At 40.4% G+C, this 27,997-nt stretch overlaps 1 protein-coding gene across 1 annotated transcript; it reads left to right on the top strand.

Annotated features, from left to right (window-relative positions):
• Positions 1–1,456: 1,456 nt before the first annotated feature.
• Positions 1,457–27,997, top strand: SLC15A1 (solute carrier family 15 member 1). Its single transcript, XM_027675220.1, has 23 exons — positions 1,457–1,537; positions 4,958–4,980; positions 8,006–8,090; positions 8,178–8,319; positions 10,592–10,711; positions 10,886–10,985; positions 11,236–11,326; positions 12,551–12,634; positions 13,739–13,821; positions 15,005–15,091; positions 16,103–16,192; positions 18,191–18,235; positions 18,334–18,363; positions 18,487–18,575; positions 19,728–19,809; positions 21,450–21,575; positions 22,860–23,012; positions 23,417–23,466; positions 24,089–24,199; positions 24,348–24,444; positions 24,884–25,030; positions 25,881–25,988; positions 27,176–27,997. Exons 1-23 carry the CDS (start codon positions 1,534–1,536, stop codon positions 27,359–27,361), a joined length of 2,133 nt encoding a protein of 710 aa, XP_027531021.1. The 5' UTR covers positions 1,457–1,533; the 3' UTR covers positions 27,362–27,997.

Genomic DNA, 27,997 nt, shown 5'->3' with positions numbered 1-27,997 from the left:
GCCACTGAGCAGTGATATATGACTAGCATCAGCTGTGGCAGTGGAGCTTATACAGCAAGATTTGTGTTTCTTACAGGAGTACTTGCTATAAATATAGCTATAACCACCTACTCGTGTTTTATCTTAAGAATTTATTCCTGAATTGTAACAGTCAAAAGTATGGGTAACTGATAAGAGGTTAGAGCTCCTTTGAGGAGATTACCCCCATATAGACACAGTTTAAGAAATCCAGGTTCAGCTGTAACTCTACATCACAAATCAGAGCAGCCTTCTTTAGTACTTGAAGTGCTGACTGTGGACATTCCACATTACAATACATTGCAATGTTTGTTTGATTTGTACCTAAGAAGAAATCAACCTGTTCAGCAGCCAGGTAATTACTAAGTGCACAATGTAGAAGATGCTACTGGATTGATTGCACAAAGTGCAGACCAGTGTAACACAGGATCTTCAAGCCTCAAAGAAGGATTTTATTCTTCTTTCAGAAAATTCTTTTTTGGCAATGCCTGCTAATATTTTACTGTTTCTGAATTCTGAGTACATTCAAGTCTTAGTAACATGCAGCTTCCCTAACCCGCTCTTCTTGTTGGCCTCCCACTCTGGCTGCTCTTCTCATGCTAGACTTCTCATCCATTTATTTCACATACATAGCTCAGTAAGGTCCATATAGGAAACATACATCATGTTGTATTGATGAGCAGTCTCCCTGGTTTCCCTGTGGATTGGTGGCACAAATGACACATAGGACAGACGCCCGCTGCGGACTGACCAAGTGATGAGCATAGAGTCACAGAATGGTTTGGGTTGGAATAGACCTTAAAGTTCATCTAGTTCCAACCCCCCTGCCATAGGCAGGGACACTTTCCACTAGACCAGATTGGTTAAAGCCCCATCCACCTTGGTCCTGAATACTTCCAGGGATGAATCCACAGCTTCTCTGGACAACTTCTCAGGAGTACCAGTTCATGGAAGCCACAGGCCAGAGATGATTAGTAACCAGTGGCAGCAGCAGTCAGGGAAGCCTCTTTCCTTGGCTTGAAAGGAGGGAACGAGGCAGAAAGCTGCCCTCCACACAGCGTGTAGTCCGCTTACTTGCTTACTGAGTTTTCTATCACGCCGTTGACATCAAAGGGTCAACGTGCGGCGTTAGCATTGCACAGCGCCCGGTTTACCTTATAGCATTGGATCGGAGCTCCTTGATGGTCACAGAGCGAAAACAGCCCCGGACAGCAGGTCACGCTCCTCGTTTAGCAGCCAGAAGGGCGGCGGGCAGCCCAAGCTCCCCGGTCCGCTGCGCTCACGCAGCCCGGGCCGAGCCCGGCGGGTCACGGCCAGGTGAGCGCCGGGATCGCTCCCCCGATAAGCGCCCCTGCTCCCCGCCCCGACACCTGCGCGGCACCGCCCCGCAGCGCCCGGGGCCGGGCGGGGCCCCGCCACCGCCGCCCTTAAAGCCCGGCCGCCCCCAGTAGCTTCCTTCCCTGTTTCCCTCTTGTTTTCCAGCCCCGAGAGCTCCGCTGGTACTGGGCTGGCAACATGGGTAGGTGCTGCGGGGAAGGGTGGGGGCAGCCTGGAGGTGTGTGGCACGGCGGTAGCGGTCCCCGGCCCGGGGGCTGCGGCAGGGATGCCGCCCCGGGATGAGCACCGGAGGATCCTCAAGCCGCCTCTCTCCGAGCCGGTTGTCCGTGCCGAACTGTGAGCTGGCAGCATGGCTAAGGAGCCGTGGGCACCCAGGGCTGGCTCTGCTGTTCGGTGCAGGTCTGAGGACACCTTCGGATGCTCTTCCTTTTTTATCATCCCTCTCTCTCTGGGGCAGTTCTCCCTCTGGCAATGCTATGTCCTGGCTTTCGTGACCCTGCCTCGAAACCCGAGCGAGAGCCGAGTGATGTTGCCTTGGCCTTTGTGAGCTCTTAGAGCTGAGCCCCTGGCTGGTAAGGTTTATCCTACACTTTCAAGGCATGTGGAGCTTAGGATCTGAGCACAAGTTATATGTGGTGTTTCTCACACACATTAAATAATACTTTTTCAATGAGACTGTTTACCTAGGATTGACCTAGTGTTTTTTAAATATATTGAGACACAGATTGAACATTCAGATAAGGGCAGAGACCATTTAGCTAATTAATCCTGAAGATTTATTCTTGTCTGAATTGGAACACCAAGTAGTAAATGTGCAAACGATGCTTTTCTGTGGTGTAGCTCTACATTGCCATTTGTTGGACCCTTGGTCCCTCAGTGTCGGAGCACGCTGGTGTGTCTCTCCTAGCAAGCAGTTCTTGAGCTGGAGAAACCTTGTCTTACACAGGGAAGGAACCTGAGATGCCAAAAAAAAAAAAGAGAGAGAAAGTGCCATTGCATCTTTAGCAGGCAAATCTGCATTCTGGGAACAAGCAGCTGTAGTAAAGAGCAGGCAGAACCTGGCAATGGTGCTACCCAGGGGGGCACTGGGGTCTCACTTAGTTGGGCAGCCGACCATGAAAATGGTGATGGCTGTGGGAAGAGAGAGAAATGCGATGCAGCTGGATCTGCTCATGTAATATCAGGCTTGCTGCATTATTGGTTTACTTGGATGGTTTCTGTGTCAGTGTTTTTCAGGAATAGCAAAGTGTGAATCAGAGACTCTTAGAGTTACTTGTCCTGATGGTAGCACCATCCTTGTGGAGGTGCTGGAAGGCTGATCCCGAGAGCAGAGGCAACAGGTTTGGCTGTGCCATGGGTCAGGGACCAGGAAAGCAGGCTTGCTCTGGAGCTAGAAACATCCTCAGTGACAGTGTGGGCGTGTACGGATTTAGCCTAGCCACAGACATGAAGTATTTCACTCTGGTAGATTTGCTGAATGGAGCAAGGCAATGCACTTCCATCTTGTGTTACGGAGTGTGAGCTGCAAGATTTGAAGCATCCCACTGCATCCCTCTGACTGCAGGGAACCATACTGGTGGGAGCTGCTGGCGAAGGGGTTGGAGCCATAAGCCTGTCCCACCTTACCTGCAAGTATGAGAAGGAGAGAGTGACCCACTGATAAATAATTATTTAGATGCAGTGCTAAAACAAAGAACTGAGTGGCTTATGTCTTTACATTTCTTAAAAATATTTAATCTCTAAGGGAATACAAAGGGACAACTGTTTGGAGGTTTATATTGAAAAATGCAGAGCTCTTCAGTGTTTTGTGGACAGAATGAGGAGTTCTGCTTGTCATTCTGTGTGGGGAGAGAATGAGAGGTGCTGAGGTTGCCTCAAAGAGGGACTGCTCCAAAGTGGCACTAGCAAACCTCAGATTTATCACTGAAAATGATCCAAAATGTTGGGTGCTCTGTGCTTTTGTAGGTCGAAACATGAAGCTGCCTGATGGTGGAATCCTCAGCTAATTTAGATGTCTCTGTTGAAATGCTGGCTTTAATGCTACTGGGAGTTTCCCTGACCCTCTATGTAAAAGAAGAACTGAGGAGTAAAATCAAAATTGTTGAGAAATAAGTGTGTCTCTTAAACACTGAAGTTAGACAATGTTGTCTGAAAAAAAATGCCTCTGTGATGTCCTCTGTGTAAGGTTTCTTACAGAGGTGATACTTTTACCATTTGGAAAGGAAAAAATGCAAACAACAGCAAGTTTCTTGACATTTTTGTCCCAAGGCTTAGGTAACAGACAGGAGCTGCCCAAACTGTTGTTCTCTGTACATGTTACAAAAAAATGGCAATATGACAGGTGTGCTGGAAAGGCCAACAACTGGAAATAACCAAGGAGTTGCTATGAAGATAGTCTATCACAAACATCTTAGTATCCTTCAGTGTATCTGCTCACATGGGTTGTATAAGGGACATTGCCAATAACTTTAATAACTCATGTACCTGCACATGCCCTGAATTTGTTGTGTTAGCACTTTCAGAATGTTACTTGTTCCCTAGGAAAACGTATTCTTGAATTACCTGCTGTCTCTGTTGTGAAGGTACTTGTCCACAGCAGTGAAGGAAAGAATCAGATTAATCAGTTTTAATAATTTCAGGAAATTATTTTATTTAGTATCATGTCAAACACTATAGTGTTGCTGTCAGCTGTTTTTATCCATTTTGAACTATGGACTTAATAATTATTTTGACAAAGATACTTTTCTTATAGAGGTCTTTTGCGGGCATACTTCGTTTACAAGCAGGGATTTCAAAGTTCACATCTTGTACTTGTCTTATCTGAAGGATAATGAGTTTACTTGTGGTTTTATGTGAACTGTTGACATCCACTATCTAGCACAGTGAAAGCTCAGCCTACAAGCCTGTCCCCTGAGCCAAGCAAGCCCTGCAGGACACTGCTTGGAGGGCTGCCAGGGATAGTGGGCCTGCCATGATCAGCTGGAAGTCACTTTAGGGCTGCTCTTTAGTTGTCTGCTCTTCCTGCCCTCAGTAGGATCCCCCTGTGCTTCCAGGTCTTCCTGGGTTAATTTTCAGGTTGTGGGAATGTCTGCTAACATGGATCACTCAGTTGCACTGTGTATTCAGTCCTCTTTAAATCTGAGCTGTGGAAAGTTTGTCCGTTTTCAGGACTTGACCTCCATCACTGGCAGGGCATCTTTAGTCTATTCCTTACTATTGACGTGCCTTCAAGGTAGCATCCCTGAGAGCGAATTGAAGCAGGATTCATCTTCTGTGAGTGGCTGGATGGTCTAGCACCACCTTAAATGATATGGGGTGAGCAGTCATAGTAGGATGGGATGCTTTGTCTTGTCAGTCCTTTTGAGTATTTCCTGTGACTCTATGCACACCCTGAAAAACCTAAGGCAATCAAGTGATGTTTTGCCTAATAACCATGAAAAGTTTCCCTTTAGTAAACTGAACATTTACTCATCCTGAAAAAATACTGTGCTTGTATTTCATTATTTTGAGCTGAACTTTTTTTGAGTCTTCCATTGATTTTAAAGGAATATTACTTACTACTTTTCATTAACTTCTGTTTGTTTTTTTTTTCTCTTTACAGCTGGAAGAGGTAAAGGCAAGTCAGTAAGTATTGTTTTCTCTTATAAAAAGTTGCTATACTGACTCTCTTTGGGTTACATTGTTTTAGTAACTTTGGAAGTACACAAAATAACAATCAATCTAAACATACATTAAATGTATAAAATAGTGAGTTACTGGCCAACTGATGCAAAAGCAGCCTTGTAGTTTTTAAAGTTCTAACTAAGCATAAGTGTGCTCACCATCCTGATAACAAGTCTGAAGAGCCTGTGCTGACTGAGCAGGCATTGGTCCTTGGAGCCCATCCTTCTTGTGGCTGAGTTGTCATCATCCACCAGCTCTTCTTTAGGACTCTTACTTTTTAGTGGTAATTCTTGCTCTTGAATCTTTGAACTGTTAATGACATGTGTCTCAGCAACTATATCTCTGTTTGCTTTTCTTATCTTATAACGTTTTACTCCACAGATTTTCCCTCAGCTTAGTGGCTTCCTCAGCAGCCAAGGTCAAAGCTGTGCAGTGGGGTGGTGGCAACCCCAGGGCAGGGCAAAGTTACAGAGAGCATTATAAAACATAACCTTCAGGTTCCCTCTTCGGTGGTGGATCCAGTGCTTCCTGACCAGTGAGGATTACAACAGCAAAGGTTCTGGTGGTAGATATATATATGTGCACATGTATACTGTAACAGTGGACAGTATAGTGCAAAACAAGGACAAGTATAAGTCATATATTATCGTGGATTAATTGCATAGTCTTCTTGCTTGCAGCATCTTGGAAAAGCAGAAGGCTTGTCACCTTTGGAAAGACCAATAGCTTTCTCCTGCCTGCCTCTGTTCATGCTCAGCTCCAGCTGTGACATGCAGATCCCTTCTGGTTCAGGGGCAGACAGTAAAAGCCCACCAGTGGCTGCTGTGCCACCATGTGAATGCAGGATGTCTCCACCAGGCACATAAGCACTAGTGGCTTAAAAGAGAAATCCAGCCTTGTTGGATTGCAACCTCCCCAGACCAGCATGTAACACCCTCTTAAACAATAAGGTGTTGGATAGGATGATGATGTAATGCTGGGGAGGTTTGTGAGAACCCCAAAATGGTCAAAAAGATTTTAGTGAGGTTTTGTGACATTCTGGTGGGGATGGGTCCCACCAGCTCCTGGTCCAGGACTGCTCTGTCTTTTTTCTCTCTGTGGGCAGGACAGACATGGGGAAGACTTTGTTCCACCTCAGGAGCAGACATTCTCTCCTTTTCTGCTGGGCTATTCCCAATCACATCGGCAGAAACAAGTCATGCAGTCTGGATTACTGTTTCAGTGACTAACCTAACATGCTGCAATCAAAATCTCTTGGGTGTATCTCATGGCTGCTGAACTAAACCTTCACAGTGTGGTTCTCCATCTATTTCCTCAGGAGCATGAACATTTGAATGGCTCAGGGGGATGATGTGCAGGCAGGGTAGGAAGCATTCGTCTCTGTGAACTCCACCAACAGCTGTGTCCAAGTTGGGAGTAGTTATCCAGAGCTCCTGCCCTCTTCAGCTGAGGGAAATGGGCACTTTCAAGTGAAACTAACTAATTTTTGGATACATGTGGATGATCTTCCTTTGGAGACACCTCTTTCTGCCCAAGGAGGATGTGATAAATCAAGGATGACAAGTTTATATTTACGCCTCAAATTTTGATTGCTCCAAAGCTAGATGAGTCCCACTGGCACTTGCCTGACATCGTTTTTTTTTCAGTGAATGCTGCTTATCAAACCATGGGTAGGATGGGCACTACATACTTGGTTCTGCTAGTAACAAAATCAACACTGTTCAGGCTGCTCAGACATCCTCATGACTGAGTCAGATATGTCAGCAATGCTCTTGCCACTTTAATTTCTTTTGCAGTATTCACAAAAAACCTGTTGTAGCATGCAGGTCTCAAAGTCTTGTGTTGTTCATTGAAGCTTAGCTGGAGGCATGGGCTCTCTGATTTACTTGTGTCAGGCAGGATGTCCCCATGTAAGGTTTCTTTCCTTCTGATCTGCAAAGTTAACTTTTTCCTGTTTCATATGAAATACAGATCAGTTTAATTCCTGAACCCTTGCAATCCAAACAATGCTATTTTTTAATTAAACCTAAGAAGCATGGAAAAGAACTGTTTTATCTCTGGAATGTTCTGAGACTTATTGAAAATCTGGTTTTTTGCTACTTGCAGAATTAAACCAATAAAAAAAGATTAAGGAAGAATTATGTTTACATTGCATTCCCATTAATTTTAATAGAAATTATATCATGTATTCATCCACTAAGAAAACTAGATGATCAGACATAAAACTTCAAATTCTACTGATAATGTCAGATTTGTACCTGATGTATGTTTTTTCCCTTTGTCTCAATAGCAATAACTCTGGTACAAGCTACATGACTATGACCATTGACAAGCCTGTTGCAGCAGGTGAAGGTTCAGTGAATCTGGCATCTAATGCCATACCATTTTAGGTTAGGAATAAATTCCGTTCTATCAAGTCTGAAGAAATTAAGGATTCTTCAAGCAGAGTATTTTTAAGGATGGGGAGTTTTTCTGAGAAATTTTCTTGAATGAAAAGTTTAAATGTTTATTTTGAATGAAAAGTTTAAATGTTTATTTTTCTCAACTGCAAGTGTTTAAAAATAACCCCAGGCTTCTAACTGTGGTGTGCTGTGGTTTTTTTGTTGGTTTTGGATTATTTTTTTCATAAACATGGCTTTTTGCATATTTTTAGATACCAATCAAGATTGCTTTAAGAGTTAGGTGCTGGAGACCTCAAATGTATATAGTGCAACACTTGAAGGTCAGGTATAGCATTGCTAAAGATGTCTTGCAAAAGGCAGATGAGCAGTGTGTGGAGCTCTGGGGACCAAGAGGGGAAAGTAAGAACTGACTCTTGGTTCAGGTAAACCATTGTAATTTCCACAGAAGCCCATGCAGCCTCCTGACCCTGAGTACCCACCCACTTCCACTGAGTTCATATTAACCTCGCTCAAGCTGTGGGTTGCAGTGAGCAGTGTTAGTTTGTGTTGCACAACTCTGACCTCACACTGTCTCTTGCCTCCAGTCACTCTGCTCTGGCTTCCCTCTGAGCATCTTCTTCATCGTCATCAATGAGTTCTGTGAGCGGTTCTCCTACTATGGCATGCGAGGTATGTACTGTGTCTCCTCGTGCTGACCACATATTACCCAGCCCTGACTTTGGTTTGTAACCCGTTGTTTTGTTGTTCTTCCTACAGCTGTGCTTGTTTTGTATTTCAAGTATTTCCTGCACTGGGATGACAATTTGGCCACAGCCATCTACCACACGTTTATTGCCCTGTGTTACTTGACACCTATCCTTGGAGCAATCATTGCGGACTCTTGGCTGGGAAAGTTTAAGTGAGTGCTTCCTCAGAAAAAACCCAAAAAGTCTTGAAAGCTCACCTAAAATCAGTGTTACATAAACTATCACCTAAAACAGTAGCTCTGAACACCTTCAGAGCTGGTGTTGACTACTCCAGGACAGTTTGTTTTATTTGAGCAAAACTTGAGGTTTTAATTGATTGAGCTCAGACTTGAAATTGCACTGTTAATTAAGAAATGTTCCAGTTCTGCTAATCAGTTAAGGGTAGTAGCATGCTTTCCCAGCATACTGCATGTTTTTCCTCTCACCTAGACAAAAATGTAAGCTAAACTAAGGAAAGCATTCACCGAACTGTGAAAATAGATACCGGAGATTATAATTACATTGGACAGCTTCTTTACCTACTGTAGGTGGCCAATGAAATAGTGAATTAACTGAGACTTAGCATAAGTTTTAAAATACTGTATGATTTCAGAATTGACAGTTCAGTGAGAGTTCTTACTGAGTAGCAAGTCTGTCTTTAAATCATGTATTCTGTGTTTTTTACCTGTGTGCTAATTGTTCAGGAAAGTACCACTGAAGTTCTTTGAAAGGTAACCAGATTCTTTCCAACAGCCTCATCTTGCTCTCCTTTACTAATGTCTTGATTCTAATAGTGTTTACTTTGCCTGAAAAAAGGCACAATAAAGATTTTATGGAAGGTCATGAATCATGAATGTTAACTGACTTGTCAAAGGTCTCCCAGAGATGAGAGATGAAGCTGTCTGCCATGCAGTCAACTGCACCACCTTCTGCTGTGCTGACAGCCCTGGGGAGCCCAGGACTGTGACCACTGCCCTGTGTGCTCCGTGGAGCTGGTCTGAGCAGTGTGAACTCACTCAAGTAGCTGGATACATTGCAGATTGCAGCTTAAATATGTTGTGTACTTGCTTGTTTAGATGGTATGGTTTATTTTTTTAAAATCCATTTTGGCTTCTACTTATTTTATCAGGATGAAGCTTTGCAGACCTTGCATCCCTTCTCCTTTGGTACTTGTTTAACTTCACTTTCTCCCAAGCTGTTAGGCAACAAAAGTAACGAAATTGAAGTGCTGTTTAAAAAAAAAAATCTACTTTATCTGTTAAATATTACTGAACAGCAGATTGACTGTTCCCCAATTTATAGATTTTTTTCCTCTGCTACAAGGAAGAGAATTTTAAGCCAGAGAAACTTTGTTGTAAAGTAAGAAGAATTTGTCTGTGTCCCTCTTGTGTCAGGGTGCTGCTCCAAGCTTGCTGTGAGGATCTCTGACCTATGTCAAGTAGAGTTGGATTGTCCTAGGTCTTGGAGCCTGCCCTTCATTCTCATGAGTTGCACTGGCTTTGGGACTCCTTCTCCTGCAAACTGAGTTTTTAAATACTTTCCTATCATTTCATCGTATTTCTCCTGCTTTTCCTCCAAACTGGAGAACTGGGTCTGTGCCTGTTGAATGAAGGCTCACCCAAGGAAGCAAATGAATACAGATTAAACGACAGTCACATGCTTAAGGTCCAACAAAATTAAAATGGAGTGTGTTTTTACATACAGAAAGGAGGATTGGACCCTAAAGGCAGGAGGTGGGGGCTGATGATTCTGCAGTATTACCCTCCTAGGTACCTCCTGGTAGAGGAAATCAGGCTGAAAGCCTGCAACCTTTGCTCTTCAGTGCTGCTCTTGCTCTAATCTGAGTGTAAAAATGTTCGTACACAGCCAAGTGGGAGAATAGAGTTGTTGTTCACAAAACTATTTTGGTGTAATTTCCATGATTAAAAGTAGATTTATAATTTTTTTCTTCTTTTACTCCTGCAACTGGAATATAAAGTAACATAGAGAGTGTTTAGTGATATTAAAATTGGTGTAAATTGCATATTTGTGTTGCAGAGTAGTCCATTTAAACTTCACCGTATGCAAAATATAATAATGGCAATCTTGATTTGGTTATTAAAAAGGCAACCACTGAAGATATTTAAATATCTCCCATGAGCTGATGATACCTATAGAATCCATTTGTCATCTTGCCTTGTTTAATTAAACAAGGCTACCTAAAATAATAATAATAAAAAAATAGAATAGAATACTATGGCAGTGGTGTGGAGACAAATTTTTACAGTAGCTTTTGACAAGTTCAGTCCTTATTGTATCTGTTAATTGTGCTTCTTTACTAAGCATCTTTGAAATAAGCAAAAGTCTGCTTTATCTATGTAATCTGCATTATCTGTGTGCATTGTGTGTGTGTAATTGTATTAACATATCTAAAAAAAAAAAATGTATCTCCTTTCTTTACAACAGGACCATCGTCTCCCTGTCCATTGTCTATACGATTGGACAGGCAGTCTTGTCTGTGGGTTCCATAAATGACCTGTCGGATCACAACCGGGATGGCTCTCCAGATAATGTACCATTGCACATGTGAGTTGCCTTGTACATGGGGATTTTTTCCAGGCTGATGATCAGGACAACTTACACCTTAAATTTATGCTACTTGAATTTCAACTGTCTTTCAATCAGTCTAGTATTTATGCTTTAAGAAAGAAAATAAAGTTGGGGTTTTTTTCCCTTTTTCTCTTTTCTCTTTTGCTTCAGTGCTCTGTCCATGATTGGCTTGATCCTCATTGCGCTTGGTACTGGTGGGATCAAACCTTGTGTGTCAGCATTTGGTGGTGATCAGTTTGAAGATCATCAGGTAACAGTGTCTTTCACATTTTCAGTTATACAGAAATTTTAATACTCTAATAATGTTTTACTATTATAATACTCTAATAATGTATGTGTTTAGACATATGCATTACTGCAGTGTTTCCTGAGTAGCTGAAGAAGGAGATATTTAACTATTTGTCTTGAAATGTGAAAACAGACGTGCTGATTTAATAATCTAGGCTCATCAATGTAGTTCTGGCTAAGCCTTTCTAAACATCTTTCTGTTTTTGCTGTAGGAAAAACAAAGAAGTACCTTCTTCTCTCTTTTTTATTTGTCCATTAATGCTGGAAGTCTCATATCTACTATAGTCACCCCAAGTCTCAGAGGTAAGGCCACACATTTGTTTATAAACAGTTAAACATCAGAAAAGCATGAGTGTTGGATTGCAATCTAGTTAGGTTTAAATTAAAGTTCTGTTCTCTGACAGACTGGAGTTATCTAGAAAATGGTTTTCAGTGTGTCATTCAACTTCTCACAGGCAAGGTACTGTCAAAAACAAGCCAATCTGAGACCTGAATTGCCTTTAGGATCAGAAATACTAGATCCGAAGAGACATGCTGGAGCTGACAACCTGTATGCCTTAATGCATGTTTTAATTCTGTGAAGGTACAAATGTGTCACCTCTTCCAATACCTTTAAAACCATCACACTAGAAAGAGTTATATTGTTTGCTGGGAAGGGAAGTGGGGAGAGAGCCCTCTCCTCTAGAAGTGAAGGGTATTCTGAAGTGTGCCCATGCTAAGTACAGGAGCATCAACGCATGTAGTAACCCATTTATCCATGTGACAAGGTAAATAACTTTTCATATTGTTAAACAAGAAAGTTATTTTCTCTTCTGCTTATAAAGAGTAGCATGACCCTAAACAAAATGCAAACAATTTTCTAATCTATATGCATATGGAATTTTGTGGCAAGCTTACACAGATGGTGCTGTATGGATGTGCTTGGCAGGAGTTTGAGGAAGGCTTCTTTTCTCAAAAAAAAAAGGAAACAGCATGTGAGTTCTGGAATAACCCTAAAGCACTGGGCTGAGATTCTGGCCTTTGGATTTCTTGACTGGAAGGCTGTGTAGAAGTGTTTGAGATGTTTGCTTAATGCAAATTCTGTCCTTTCCCAAAAAGGAACTAGAGATGCGTAAGGCACACCATGCACTTTACTTCCTTGCTGACTAAGGGTGAAAACTACCTTGGAAAAAAAAAAAAAAGACAAATTCAGCTGAGGGATGTGATAAACTGCCATGTACTGTAAAAGTTTAACTAAAAGGCTAATACAACTAAATCAAGACGTTAGTTAGCTGCGAGCTAGTTGTTTTTTTTCCCCCAATCAAACTCTCTTCCAGAGGTCCCTTCCAACCTCAATCATTCTGGGATACCTTTCATTGTTGAAAAGGGAATTATTTAAGTTGGATACTGATCATCAGTTCTGTGGATGTCAGCAGAGATGTTTGTTGTACCCCCATGAGTTAACAATGAATGTGAAGTACAGAAATCATATGTAAAACATCAGCAATGCTGACTGGGACTTTAAGCTAATGTTACTTTGTATTTCAGCTACAGAATGTGGCATTCATACCCAACAGCGATGTTACCCACTAGCTTTTGGAGTTCCTGCTATCCTCATGGCTGTTTCCTTGAGTAAGTGGTTCTGTTGCCATCTTGCTACTTCAGTGATTAGATGATAATGATTTCATAATGGAAAAGTGATAGAAATCTCTAGGTAATACCTCTACTAAGACCTGAATATTTCTGCAATTTTTAACTTAAAATTTTTTTGTGTGTGGAATTAAACTGAAGCACTCACTTTTCCAGAAGAGACTGATGTACCAGGAGAGACTGATGGGGCTGGGGAGAGGCATGAATATACCTTTGAATTCTATATATTCTATAAACTGCTGTCTATATTTCTTGGACTACTGGGATATATAAATAGATCTTTTGAATGTAGTGTGAAAATTCTCAGAAAATATGTGTTTTGGAAGTTATCTCTAGTCCAGGAATGCAAACTGTATAATTGTCCCTGCACTGGAGAAATCCTGTACTTGGTATGTCATTATTTCTCAAACACCTGCATTTTTATGAGCTGTGCTACAGGTCACGCCCCTAGCCTGACTGCTACATCACAGAGACCAAGAAACTGGGGGGTGCCATTATGTACCACAGTAACCCTCCTGGTCCTGATCCTTCACGGTCCTGACCGGGAGCCCACCCAGCTACCAGTGACCTCACCTTGCCTGTGCGCTCAACCCGAGCTGCACGATGGCTGTGGGGGCTTGCCTGTGTCCTGCCCTGCACGTGATAGGGTGAGGCTGAGGAATGTGCCCTGGGCATGGGAGTAGAGGACACCTTGGTGAGTCCTGCAGTTCAGGCAGAACCTCGTGTCCCTGTATGATGTGAGCTGCAGCATCCTGAACTCCTAAAAAGGAGCCTGTAAAACAAGGCCAGAGCCAAGGTCCCAAGTGGTCCTAGTTTTGACCATCCCTCAATTAAGCTGACCTCCCACTGAGCACTTACCTTGAGTTTCCAGATTTAGTTTTTTGTCTTAAATAGAAGCAATCTGCTGGTATTAATTTGATTTATTTTACTGTATGATAGCATGTGAATAGACCATTTCATTGCTCATTAGGAGGCTTATTTCCACCCTGATCTAACTCCTTAACTGTTACAGTTTCCATACCAAATTATTTGTCACTATTTTAATATAATTCTGAGTTGTTTTTGGTTTCTGTTTGCATGTTGTAGTCGTGTTTGTAGGTGGAAGCAGAATGTACAAGAAAGTTAAACCTCAAGGAAACGTAATGCTTCAAGTTTGCAAATGCGTTGGAGTAAGTACTGCTTTTATTCCCAAAATCCCTGGCAGCAATTTTTAAAACTGTTCTGTAAACATTCCTAAATCAGAAATCTGTCATAATATAAGGAAAGGTTCTAAGGTTGTGTCTTTTGTTTGTTTGTTTGTTTTTTTTACTTTTCTTTCATTGCTGACACCTCCAGGTTTAGACTGCCCTTTTTTTAAGTATATCTTGATTTATACATAAATTATACAAGTGAATTTATACATAAAGGAAACAAAGTAAGATGTCAGTGATATGTAAAAGCTTATCCCAGCTTTTGGGAATCATTCCCTACACATTTGTGCACCTTTCTGCAGCCCTGTAGTAAGAGATAAACATGCCTTGACCTGAGTCAAGAGCAGAGCTACCAGTTCATTTTATCAGCAAATATTTATTGCTTATTAAAAGACTGTTATATACAATGCAGAGGTATATTGATCCCCACTGCATTAAGGAAGTTGGGGGTTACATATCGGTGTGAACATGTAAGGAAGGGAGTGGAACCTGCATGAGTAGATTTGCAATAGATTTTTGCAGTGCCTCAACTTTGAAATCAGGGGATTTTTTCATTTATGGGCTACTTCATTCTTCGTGCAACCCTGCCAGCTTGTTATAGTCTAGCCCATTGCTTATCTTGTAAGCACTGTCAAAACTAAATCTCTACAGGTGACTTTGGCCATTGCTTAGAGTGCTGCTCCTAAGACCCACCTCTTCCATTATTCCATGTGGAAAATCTTGGGAGTTCTTTGGGACTATATTTGTGTAGGTTCAATATCAGGGTGTGAGGCATATCCACAAGATGCAGCTTCTTATACTGAAATGTACTCTTACAGCCATTCAGCTCTGAAAATCTGTGCATATGACACTGCTCTACTTATTGTTGTACCTAAGTAAGTCTGAAGAAGACAGGTCTTCAAGCTCCCAACATCAACCCACACTGAGAGAGACTTCTCTCAGATGTTTGGTTCACCTAATCCCAAGTGCACACTCTGCTGCATATGCAGTGTGAGGCTTTAAATGCAATATTCCCGTCAATGAATGGAGCAGTTAACAGAAGTAACCTTTAGCACCCTCTAAACACTAGAAGTGGGAGCACAATCTTTAATGACAAAACAGCTCATTGCATTTATAAATATTTGTAAATATTGTGCCATTAAACAATTCTGTCTCTCCTCAGTTTGCCATCAAAAACCGGTTTCGGCATCGCAGCAAGGAGTTCCCCAAGAGAGAACACTGGCTGGACTGGGCGAGTGAGAAGTATGATGTAAGTCCTGTGTAAGCCTCTTCTGCTGTGATATCCCCTGCTCCTCAGCTTCTCTCTGTCTACTCTGAGCCATTGCCTCAAGCACTGGACAAATAGTTTTGGGCCTCTCGATCATTTAGTAGCTAATGATCTGGCTTCCCTGGGATTGCAGGTTATCCCCTCAGCTCCTGTGGAGGAGAGCAGAGATGTGTGAGTCAATGCTCTCTGTAATCATAGGCTGTCCAGGGAAATTCAAGGGAGATGAAGAAAGTACTTTCCCTTGCCAAACAAATACAAACACTTATAAGTTTTCGGTAAGGAAACTAGCAAGCATTATCTTTCTCAAGTTTTTGTTTCTCTTGATAAACTGCCTTCAAACAAAATATGCTGGTTTAATGACTGCAGAGGGGAAAAATGGGAATGGTGCTGCTGCCTGTCATGGTTAATGCACAGGGCGATAATCCTTGTCTTGGGATTAAACTTATGAATTATGATTTGGAATTTCAGTTGAAGTGCATCCCCTCTGGCCTCAGTATAATTTGTAACCATGACTCTCAAAGCCTTATATCCCACAGTCCCCAACCATGTCGCTTGCCTCCTATCTGCTTTGCCCAGTTGTCAATGGCAGCACAAACCTTAGCCTGTCACTTTCATTTTCCTTTTGCCTAGATGCTTTGTTCATATGTGAAATTCCTCACTTGCCTGTCATTCAAATGCCTCCTTCCCAAAAAAATAATGCAGCACTAAGTGATGAATCTCATGCTGCCATCAGTATACATGCAAAGAAGACCAGGTCTCTCTGATATCAGTGTCACTTTCCACACACACAGCCCTTCCCGCTTCCACAATCAAACTTTGTATTATTTAAACAGAAATAATCAGAAGTACCCACAACATGGGAAGTTTAGTATGTGGGTAAACATTACATGATGGGTCTTTGCCTATTGCTCTGCTGTGAATAGCAGTCTGCAACTGTCTTTTTTTCTTTTTTTTTTTAACCAATTCCTCCTGTGTAATTCTTATTTGCTGCAGAAACGACTGATTGCTCAGACTAAGATGGTGTTGAAGGTGCTTTTCCTTTACCTCCCTCTCCCCATGTTCTGGGCACTTTTTGACCAGCAGGTAAAGCAGAAATTGTTTGGCTTGTTAATTAGAGCTGTACGTTATCACTCTGTGTACTCTGAGGTCACCAGACATAAAAGGTGTGTATGAGAGGGTAGAAAAATAAATTCTTTAACCTGGTTTTAATGCAAAATGGTAGTTACTGAGTCCTGCTACTACAAGATGTTCTGCGGTCAGGGTAATCTCAGTTTATCTGAGCATGCCCAGGACTGATTCAGTGACTGAGGCCTCTCCAAATTTTGTATCAGACTAGGACTCGGGGTGAAACAGTAATTTAAATTTTTCTTAGTTCTAATGTTTCTTCCATTGTCAGTTGTGAAATGAAATTTGGGGTCTTAGTGCAAATTATGTCGAGAATCAGGGCTTAAATGATCTGGATGTCAGTTAGCTTAATCACTTGCACCCTGTTATAAATGCAGAATCACAGAATATGCTGAGTTGGAAGGGACCCACAAGGATCATTGAGTCCAACTCCTGGCCCTGCACAGGACCATCCCCAAGAGTCACATCATGTGCCTGAGAGTATTGTCCAAATTCTTCTTGAACTCTGTCAGGCTTGGTGCTGTGAAGACTTCCCTGGGGAGCCTCTTCTAGTGCCCTCTTCACCCGCTGAGTGAAGAACCTTTTTCTAATATCCAACCTATACCTCCCATGACACACCTTCAGGCCGTTCCCTTGGGTCCTGTCACTGATCTTCATAGAGAAGAGATCAGTGCCTGGCCCTCTTCTCTCCCTCATGAAGAAGTTGTAACTGCAATGAGGTCTCCCCTCCGTCTCCTCCAGGTTGAACAGATCAAGTGACCTCAGCCACTCCTTGTGTAGCTTCCCCTCAAGGCCCTCCACCATCTTCATTGCCCTCCTTTGGATGCTGTCTAACAGCTTAATATCTTTCTATATTTTGATGCCCAAAACTGCACATAATGTTCAAGGTGAGGCCGCACCAATGCAGAGCAGAACGGGACAATCCCCTCCCTTGACCGGCTGGCGACACTTTGCCTGATGCCCCCCAGGACACGGTTGGCCCCCCTGGCTGCCAGGGCACTGCCGGCTCATATTCAACTTGCCATCAACCAGGACCGGCAGGTCCCTTTCTGTGGCACTGCTTTTCAGCATCTCATTCCCCAGTCTGTATGAACGTCCAGGGTTCTTCAAGCAGAAGTATAAGCCTATAACTCCCATTCATTTGGTGAACTGAGTGCTCAAGACTCATGAAAGCAACTTTAATAGTTATGCATTGAAGTACAAATTTAGGAGGACATCTGAGAGAATGTCTAGGCTTGAAAGCTTTATCCAATGCAGATGAGTAGGAAGCTCGGTCCAGATTCCCTATCCTACTGCTTTACTACTTGTGAGCTGTAATGATCCATGTAACCTGTTACAATTAGGTAATTCTGCTATGAAATTCAGAGCTAAATACTCATTACATGAATAATAACTCATATCTTGGACAGTGGTACATTGGAGGTGGTTAAAGGCTCTTACCACAGATGCAGCAATAAGCATTCTTGTCTCACCCTAGGATCAGACTGAAAGCCAGCCCCACTTAACCCAGCTATTGGCAGGTTTTTGAGGCAGAGGGCTCAGGGCAGGTCGAGCCCTGGCTTGTCTGCACACTCTGCTGGGCTGTGTGAAGGAAGGATGATGTATTGGAGGTGTGGGCTGCTCGGGCTCAAGCAGGTGGCACACAGATGCATTGGTGCCTTCTATGCACAGCACATGGCAGTGCTCTGCACAGAATGTCCCTGCCATCTCTCCACCTAATTTCTGCATCTAAATTATTTTCCACTCTATTTCACAAAACAAATAAATGAAATTAAATGGACCAGAGGATTGCTTTGTTCAAATGTTTGTGTTGCAGAATAAGAATACTCCCAAAGCTAGCTTTATTTTTTTGTTGTATTGCATGTTTTTCCCAACATTTTACTTATGAAAACAATTCAAGAGGAACTTTGGAAGATTGATTTACTATGATGTTTAATTTTCTCTTCTTTTATTAAGGGATCAAGATGGACACTGCAAGCCACAGCAATGAATGGGGATTTTGTAAGTTAATTTTTATTCCTTTTTTTTTTTAAGTAACACTTTTCAGACCACTTACTTGTTGTCATAATATTAAAAACTATTTATTTTTCTTTCACCAGGGTGTTCCAGTTCAACCAGACCAAATGCAGGTACATTTAATCTTCTATCTGCTAATTTCTTCTGAAAGATTATTTACATATTGCCTTTCGTTTAAAAAAAATTACTTTGAAAAATACTTAATTTTTTTCTCTTCTTATGTTCATCTTCAACAGATTGTGAATCCAATCCTGATTGTTATAATGGTCCCAGTTGTAGATTCTTTGATTTATCCTTTAATCAAGAAATGCAAGATCAATTTTACGTAAGTTGATGTAATTACCTGACTTCAACAGAAGCTCATTTCAGTGGTTTCTTTAAATGGCTTTTCCAGCGCTAATGTAATGGTAGTGTATTCAAAATGGGTTAATATTTAAAAGAAATTAAAATATAAAAAAATACAGAATATTGCAAGTAGTATGTAGAGGCACCACAGAGTAGAATCTAATAGTAAAGTAACAATATTTTCCAGTTAAGGACAAAACCTTCTGATTACAGGAGATGCTCTTTACTGTTTTCCACATCTCCTGTGTCTACCCCCTCTCCTTCCTCAAGAATATGAAGTAGAAATACAACATGTATTCTTACTATGTGTTATGTTTTTGGCTTAAAACTACCTAAAGATGTGTTTCCTCTTCTGTCCCAATGAGGAGTCTGGCTCATTGAATACCTCTAGCTGGATCTTCAGTGGGCATTACATGTTATTTTTAATGTTGGTAATGAAGTGGCTAGCACTTGCAAGAGAGCTTGGAGAGGCAGAAGAGAATATAGTTCTTAAAACAGTTTTCACAGAGCTAAGATGTAATGTTGTTTTTCCATACAGTTAGGAAAAATCTAGGGTGTGTGATGTGCTGGAAACGCTGTCATTCATTTATGAACACTCTACATTGGACAAATGATGCCATGAATAAAATAACTACTTTAAATTTATCCTTACAGCTTAACTGAATATAAGTAGATGTCTTCTAATTCAAAAAATTCCTCTGACTTTTTTTGTTCAGTATTATTTAAACATGCAACATGGACACACGCTGTTACTCTCTTTTAAAGGCATATCTACCTGTTTCTTTGTTGTAAAGCTAACAACTGTATTAGATTCAGGTTTTTCTTCCTGCAAAACCTTTCTTTTTCAGAAACCTAATAACTATGTTCAATCAGTATTTGAGCCCAGCAGATGCAGAGTAACAGTTTATACTAAGATGCTGCAGAAAAGATATATTTCCTGAAAGTGTAACTATAAATTGAGGCATACCTAGCTTAGCGGAACACTTTCTGTAATAATATCAGCCCTTCAAATGGTGATAATGTGCTACTTGTGGCCATTTGAGTTTCCAACCGTGGAAAGAAAAAAACACATTTCTGAAGCTTTGAATTCACACTTCTCTTAAAACTCACGTGTCTTTTGTTGTTGTACTAGGCCCCTGAAGAAGATAACTGTTGGTATGTTCCTTGCCTCTCTGGCTTTTGTTGCTGCTGCCCTCCTGCAAGTGCAAATAGATGTAAGTTCAGCCCCATGCGAGTATTTACTATTAATATTTGGTTGTTAATACAGAACAAAGTGTTTTTAGCAGGGAAATGATCTAAGACTCCTAAATTTGGAACCAAACATACAAGCACAGAAGTAGAAGGATGGGAAATGTTAAAGAATATTGCATTACTGGGATTAGCATAATAAAATTAACTAGCAATGAACACCATCCTGCAAAACATTTCATTGCCATTAACATAAATCACACATTAAAGGCAACTTCAGTCTGAGACTAAAAGCTGAAAACCAGACACTTGCTTGGCCTACCATGGGGCTACTTTGTATGTTTGATCTCTTCTGATATTTAGACTGGAGATAAAGTGCCACAGTCCGGGAAGCATCATTACAGCATGAGCAAAGATGACACCTGTTTAAGGCAGGATTCATCTTGCCTAACCTTCCTTGCCCCAAAGAGAAGTGCCATGAGCCAGAGTAAGGTTTACCCTGTAGCTGGGACATTGGCAACACCTTCAGGAGGTAACCAAAACATGCACCCCAAGGTCTGAATAGCTATCTAGAGGTGCCTGCCTGTCTTTGTGCACTATCAAGGCAAGGTGCTCAAGTCTTAAATAGAATCATGGAATGGTTTGGGTTGGAAGGGACCTTAAAGATCATCTGGTCCCAACTCTCCTACAACAGGCAGGGATACCTTCAACTAGACCAGGTTGTTTAGAGCCCCATCTAGCCAGGCCTTGAACGCTTACAGGGATGGGGCATCTACAACTTCACTGGGCAACTAATAGCTTTCATTAGGAATGAAAAATTCTCTCCTTAATGCCTGGGTCCAACAGTGAAACAATCTATATATTCAACTCTGCCTCTTGAAGATATAAGTAAAGGGTCTTGCCTTCAGCTGGTATAGTAGACTGTCTTCCCAAATGCTCTGTTCAGAGGGCCAGAGCTGTGCACATGTACGTACATACTGTCATTGACCAGCAGCTTCATCAAAACTTGTCATTTCCTAGGTTGTTGCATGAGAGTCTCCTGTAGAAAGGTAAAGATGGACCTGTGGGGATTTTTTTGTGTGTGTGTGATGTATCTAAAGAGACTGAAGCAGTCAGAAGTATGGGAAGGGAGCAAAGGTTGAGGTAGAACTGAAATAGACACAACTCTTGCAGCTCTTGCTGCTCTCCAAGAGCAAAAGCTATTTACTCTTAGACCTGGCGGGAAGTGGAGTCTCCAGAAATTCAGTTACTTTGGGCTATCACACCAGGCAGTGCCCATACATGCTTCTCTTGTTCAGCAGCACTAGTGCTGGGAGAGAACAAGTCAGAACATGACACAAAGAAACTCAAACCCAGGCAGCTACAGGATGTGGGAAAAGCTCATTCCTTGAACTGCAGGGTGGCCTTGGTAGTGCCAGCATGCTGCAGCATGTGATAAAAGAAGAACCACATCTGGCCATGGAGGCATTGTTGTGGATGAGACTTCTTTCCTAAGGCAACTTGTGAGACTAGTAACAAAACCTGTTATTTGTGTTGCATCCCTCACACAGCCGTAGATTGTAAGGCAAATGCTAATGTTCAACGCGAAATAATAAAGATCACAGTAATTATAGTAATTTTTCCATGTGACTTAGGGCGCTGATTTTACTTTTTTTCTGTCCTGTAGAAAACTTCTCCAGTTTTCCCTGCAGCTGGACAAACACAAATCAGATTAATGAACCTTGGTAATGTTCCTGCAACAGTTCAGTTTCAACCTCAACTTCAGAGTGTGCATGTAGCACCTAAGGAGGCGGTAAGTAAGGGCAGATGAGGAACAGCAAATTAAGAAAAATCTAATGGAGTAAGTCAGTCATTCTTAGCTAATGGTTCAAAATTGATTTTTTTTTTCCTAGGTTTTTTTTCTTCTAGTAATTTTAACTATTTCTTTTTTTTGCATTGTGCAATGAATTGTTACTGAAAATGCAATGAATGAAGAAATGGTAGCTGTGTCAATATTTTGACGGGCTAGTTTGTTTTGACAAGAGTGGAGGGTTTTTTCAAGAAACTTTCATAAACTTATCAGTGATTTTAAACTAGTTGAAAACTTCACTCTCATTAAAAAGGTTCCATTTCTTAACAGCAAGAATGCTCTTTCCTTCAGTAAAAGTCCATTCAGCTCTAGTAAGTCACTGCTATTACTGTAAGGGATGGCTTACTTGAACAAGGAGCTTTTTCTGTGGCTACATCACTTGTTAAGCTTCAGGTTCTAATACAACACAGCATTGATAGCTCTGTTGACAGCAAAATGTGATGGAGCTGATGGATCTTTTTGATAAGGGATGTTAGAAGTGGGATCTCTGATAGCCTGAGGTCCTTTTTCTACATAAGAGGAGAAATCCTACTCCATCCTCCTCCAAATGGAAACAGAGCTATGAGGAGAAAGATAAGGGCACCCAAAGTGTATACTGACAAGGAATTGATATAATCATGGTTTATACCTGAAAATGAAGGGCATAAAATACTCCCTAATATAATCTTTTTATCTATTTATAATCTATTGTAATGCTTTTTATAATCCTATTAAAAAAAAGGGTTATTTTAGTACTATACTGTGTCTATTAATGTTTTAAGTATTTTATGTTGATTAAACATGTTTAGAATATTTTCAACATGTCACTTCTGTTACGTTGAAACCATAAAGATGAAGTTTGCATTTGCATCTTTTGGGTGTTGCTATTTGGAAAATGCTGCATCTTATGATAGTGCTGCCTCTGTAGCTAAACAGATTTTTTTTTCTGGTGGTTGTGGTAAGCCTGATTTATCTGGATCAAGAAATACACAGGAAAATATAACAACTATTCCATAATGTTTGTGGAAAGCCTATGTGTCTTTGAAGCTTGTGTAACAAATTAAATTAATAAAAGAATAGTGATCCAATGGAACAAAAATGAGAGTTAGGGGATGCTTATGATCTCTGGCACTTCAGAAGTAGCACATGTATAAACTTCTGACACCCCTGAGTCCATAACATTCCCTCAAAGTTGTAGACAAGTATGCAGTTGCACAGAAATTCATAGCAATTTGTTTGTCTTTTTAGACAGACTACATGATATTTAAGACTTCTCAGCTCCAATCATTAAATATAACTTCTGAATCAGCAAATAAAACTGAATCTTTGGAGGGCCTGCTAGAGGGAAAACGTTACACTTTGGCATTTCAAGGGTTTGGAACAACCATTGTTTCTGATTTGGTAAGTCTACTTAATTCTTAAAATATACATTGATGTTTTGATAGCTAAACATGTGGACTGTGTGAAGCTGAGAGGACAAGCTCTGAATAACTTTTTATTTTGTCTTGTTTTCTGTCTCTCCCTGTCTCTGCTGTACCAGTAAGACTGGTGAGCTGTAGAGAGCAGGCCAGGATGTCGTTTAAAAAAAAAATTATTATTTACCTTGATGATTACCCTTTCCCCAAGATTTAGATGTGTGGTCATATGAGTTTTCTAGTAAACCTGTACTGTAGTAGGTTCCTTAAGTGGAAGGTCTGGAGTCTTGCTCTGAAGTCTCTGTTAATTGCCCACTGCTATGCAATAATGCATATTGAAGCTGTTCACTGAGGCCAATGAAGTATTTTGATAATGGTCTATTCCACCAGATGTTGGACAATGTTACATCAAAACCAGAAGAAGGAAAAAATCTGATCAGGTAGAGAGTTTATTTTGCTTCTAAATTTTGACAGTAGTGTGACTGTCTCTTCAATCTGTCTTTGGGTGGACTCTTGATGTTTAATATAGTTTTCTATACTGTAGGAACTTGCCTCTTGCTGGATACTTCATTTGATGTTTAGGGTGTGTAAGAACTTCCAAGGCATGATTCATTTAAGCTATCTTGCACATCTGCTTTGGGTTAAATTTAGCTAAAATCAGAAACAGGTATTTCACTTCATTGCCAAGACTTTTTTATTGATGAACTGCACAGATTACATGTCTATACCTTCTTTTTAGACTTGAATGAGAAATATTCTCCTGCTTCTCTCCTTTTTTTTCTACATCTTCCATTTGCCGACGAATTTTCTACTGCTTGTAGTAGTGGCTTGCTTTTGATGTTCTCCTAAGAAGGCAGCGGGCTGACAGGGGTCTAGCTTGCTTTTTGTATTAGCTACATTTTAAGAGATTTAGAGTTCTTTCAAAAATGTTAACTGATATGAAAAAAATATTAAATGGGAAGACTTGATCCTTGTGCTGCCAGTATATTATTGAAAGTAAAACCTGTATTCTTTGACTTATGTATATTTTGTGTAGTATTTAATCACTTTTACATTTTAAAGGTTCATAAATGGCGATGTTTCTACTGTCGATGTTACTCTGGATGACAAGACTGTTGCAGTGCTACCTCCTCTTAGTGCCAGTAATTACACCACCATTCCAGGAGGACACTCGTAAGCATTTTTCTTTATTCTAATTTAATCTTAGACATGCTTGTCTTTGGGAAAAGGGCATAGAACATTTTCTTTTTATATATATATATATATCTATAAAATACACGCAATTGACTATACCTATGGTTTGAACTGTTTTCTTTTTCAGGCGATATGTCATTAAGAGTGAAACACCCTCATCCGTTTGTTCAGTTTTATCAAAGAAATTTGGATTTGGCAGTGCCTATACCATTTCAATCGATTACGTGAGTTGCCAGTGTTGTTTGATGGACAATATAGAATACTTTCCATGTTGTATACTTTAATTAAAAAGCACTTGTAGAATTATCTCTCTTGCTCCTAATCATACATATGATATAATTCTGGTGTGTTAAATGGAACATAAAGCTATTGCTAACTATAAAAATAATGATGGGTATGATAATGACATAATGCAAGAATTCATGTTCATCACTAATAGCCTTAAATCTTTAGCCCTATTAGATACTATGGATTTGCATGAAGTCTGCTGTAAATACCTATACTTTATAACTAGGTATACAGCTCTTCATATGCAATATTTTTTATTTACCCAGAACTTTGTATATGATTATAGAACTACTCAGAGTGTCTTTAGTGTGCAGACTTTTTATTACTTTTATTTACTTTTTATTACTGTTCCTAACGTGCTATTTTGATTTCCAGTGTACTCAAGGCATTCTTAATATAACATATTTTGAAGATATTCCACCCAGTTCAGTCCATATGGCGTGGCAGATCCCTCAGTATTTTCTTCTTACATGTGGAGAAGTAGTCTTCTCTGTCACTGGACTGGAGTTTTCATACTCACAGGTAGGTTTTGCTAATTCTTGTGTTAAGAATCCTGATAAAAATTAAGATCTTTGATCTGTTGTTTTTAAGTGGTGGTTCTGTACTGCTGCTTTGATCAAATATATCCTTTAGAGCTCCTTAGCAGGACTGTATAAACTGATGCAAGTTGGCCCTGGTTCACTAGGATTCAATGTTTTACATGAAGCTATACTGAATTATATAACTTGAAGATGACCACCAGTCCTCAAATTTCCTCCTTACATGTGACTTTACATTGAAAATAAGAGGAACTGTACTGCTGCTGTGAAACTGAATGGGAGAGCACTCAAATATAAAATAAGGAAATACTGATGCCTTATCTCCACACCAATTTACTCCATATGGCCTTTAGCAGCAGTTTAGTTATACTTTTTAAATTCCTTTTTCTTCTGACTCAAGTTTATTAGCTGTGTGTATTTCTTCCCTTAATTCTGAGTCTAGAAGCTGCAGTGATGGTAACATTTTAAGATGTGGCTTGCTAGATGATGATGCGCTCAGTTTCTTTATTTCAGGTGTACCATGTGTTTCCAAGGTGTAAAATGTGCCTGTTAGTTACTCAGTATGTGTAAAGTTAAAGGTGTTATAGTTAGCGTACTAGTGATCTCTTGCTCCTCAAAGCCTTCTCCAGACCTATTTAGTTCTCCAGTAATTTATAATTAAAAAAAAATCAAACCAAAACAAAAAACCCCAACCACCACCAAAATCAACAAACCCAAGAAATCCTCTTCCCCCCCTGCAGAGAACCAGTGTTTGTTGTATGGTAAAAAATGCAGTAAATGTCAGAAAATAAGTCATTAAGTTTGTCCGAAACTTAAATGTCTGTCTTTTACAGGCCCCATCTAATATGAAGTCAGTGCTGCAGGCAGGATGGCTGCTGTCTGTGGCTGTTGGTAACATAATTGTCCTTATTATAGCTGGAGCATCCAAACTCAGCGAGCAGGTAAGCACACAAGCAATAAGTGTGCTATTATATTACACTGTGAAAAAGCAGTTCCAATCCAGAGGGGAGTCATGGCAGATAACCCTCAACCACAACTTTTGAACATCCACATTATGGTGGATTTGCATTTAAAACTGGAATATGAGAGGTTAGTGTTGGCTACAAGAGTGTACTAGTCAGTTGTAGAACTAGTTCTTGACGGAGTAATCTCATTAGAGTATATAAATACAGTTATGAATCTTTATAACTTATTTAGGTAAAAACTAGTTTTGAACTGAACAAATAGTTCTTCAATAGAGGCTTCTACCACTTATCTCTTGTTTGCCATCCTTAACTCTTACTGCCAGTGTCCTTTGCTTGCCAGCAGCAGTTTCTAGTATCTCTAGTGAATTTCTTCTCATGGTGTAGAAAGTCTGTGACCATTTTAGTTGAAATTCTGGACTAATGGAATTAAAACCTACCAAATTTCTGTTAATTCTTAATGAGCCCTCACCTGTATACCACAGTCCTGCCACATCCCTTCTGGATCCATTGGTTTCAAACCTCATTCTTTGAGGCATGAAAGCTGTGGTTCTCCTGGTAAAGAACACTTGTACAAGACTTTCTACTAGTGGCACTCCCTAATGGATCAAAAAGTCTGAGCAAGGGAAAAGCCTGTCTCTGAAACAGGTCTGGCAGTCCCAGTTTCAGCTAGATTAACCAGAAACAGCATGAAACAGGTGTTGAGGCTTTTCAGGTGGAGGTTGTACTTTGAAACCAGAGTTTCTGGTCTTGGTCTCTGCCCACATTTGTGGTCAGTAGAAACTTTTAACTGCTGACCTAAGTGGAAGCAGAATCACTACCAACCTGGTTTAGATTGAGATTACCTGTCCAAAAGGAGGTGCTGAGTTTCTTTTTCATTCAATTTCCAGTTCCTTCAGGAAAAAGATATTATTGAACTTTTCAGCATTCACAGAACTCTTGTCTTCTCAGTGAACACAGAACTGAAAGAATTTCAATTCTCAGTTGCTTCAATATGTAATTATATACTTCTAATACTTAGTCCTGTATAAGCCATATGATACTTGTTAGGCACACTCAGTTTCACATTCTGAATTCTCTTCTTGTAAACACTAAAATAATGGTCCAATACTCTTGAGGAATGAATATTGGTGGATAATTTGTGCTTTTTTTTTTTCTTTTTACAGTGGGCAGAGTATGTGCTGTTTGCTGCCTTGCTGTTCGTAGTTTGCATCATTTTTGCTGTCATGGCTACCTTTTATACCTATGTTGATCCAAATGAGATTGAAGCCCAATTTGATGAGGAAGAAAAGAAAGCTAAAAAGGATCAAGATGACCATGAAAAGGAAGCTGAAGCTGATTCTAAAATGTAGAAGCTGTATTCAAGGAGTGTTCTTAAATTATGAAATCCCATTCACTCTCCCTGCAGTAAGACGGTAGCAGTAATAACTCTTCTGGATAATGTCTTGTGGGAGACATTAAAAAAACCTGTTTTAACTTAAAATGGAGCTTCTCTTGGCAAACAATAGGAAAGGATTAGTCTCTCTCTTGTACTGTATGTGGTATCCTGAAGAAACTCCAGCAGAATTTGCACTCTTAATGTACCTCAATCTTAAATATTATAGCATTAGAATATTGAAATTAGGCTTGGAACTATTGGACCTGTGAAAAGTATTTTTATACTGCATTTCAATTTTATAGCATGAAAGAAACAAGTCTTGTCAAGAAACAGCAATTGAAGACAAGCTCTCTGCATGATCTCTCTAGCCTCACTGTTACTTCAAATCAGCAGGTCACGTGCCTTAAATTCTTTTGTACTTTTGTACAGATAATGGGAGCAAAGCTCTGGCAATGTTCAGATTAAAATGTTGTCTGTGCTCCACATGGCAGTAACTTGGACGTGCACTGTAATGTAATGCTTTATGTGCCTGTTAACTACCCATTTAACTCCTGTTATGTCTTTAATTGATATTAGAAGTGTCCACTCAGGTAAACTGATAATGGCAAAT

Source organism: Neopelma chrysocephalum, unplaced genomic scaffold, assembly GCF_003984885.1.
Source record: "Neopelma chrysocephalum unplaced genomic scaffold, ASM398488v2 Primary Assembly neopelma1_25, whole genome shotgun sequence".
NCBI classification, from domain to species: Eukaryota; Metazoa; Chordata; class Aves; order Passeriformes; family Pipridae; genus Neopelma; species Neopelma chrysocephalum.
The sequence above is the reverse complement of the archived record's forward strand: the minus strand, read 5'-3'. Positions and strand labels throughout refer to the sequence as shown.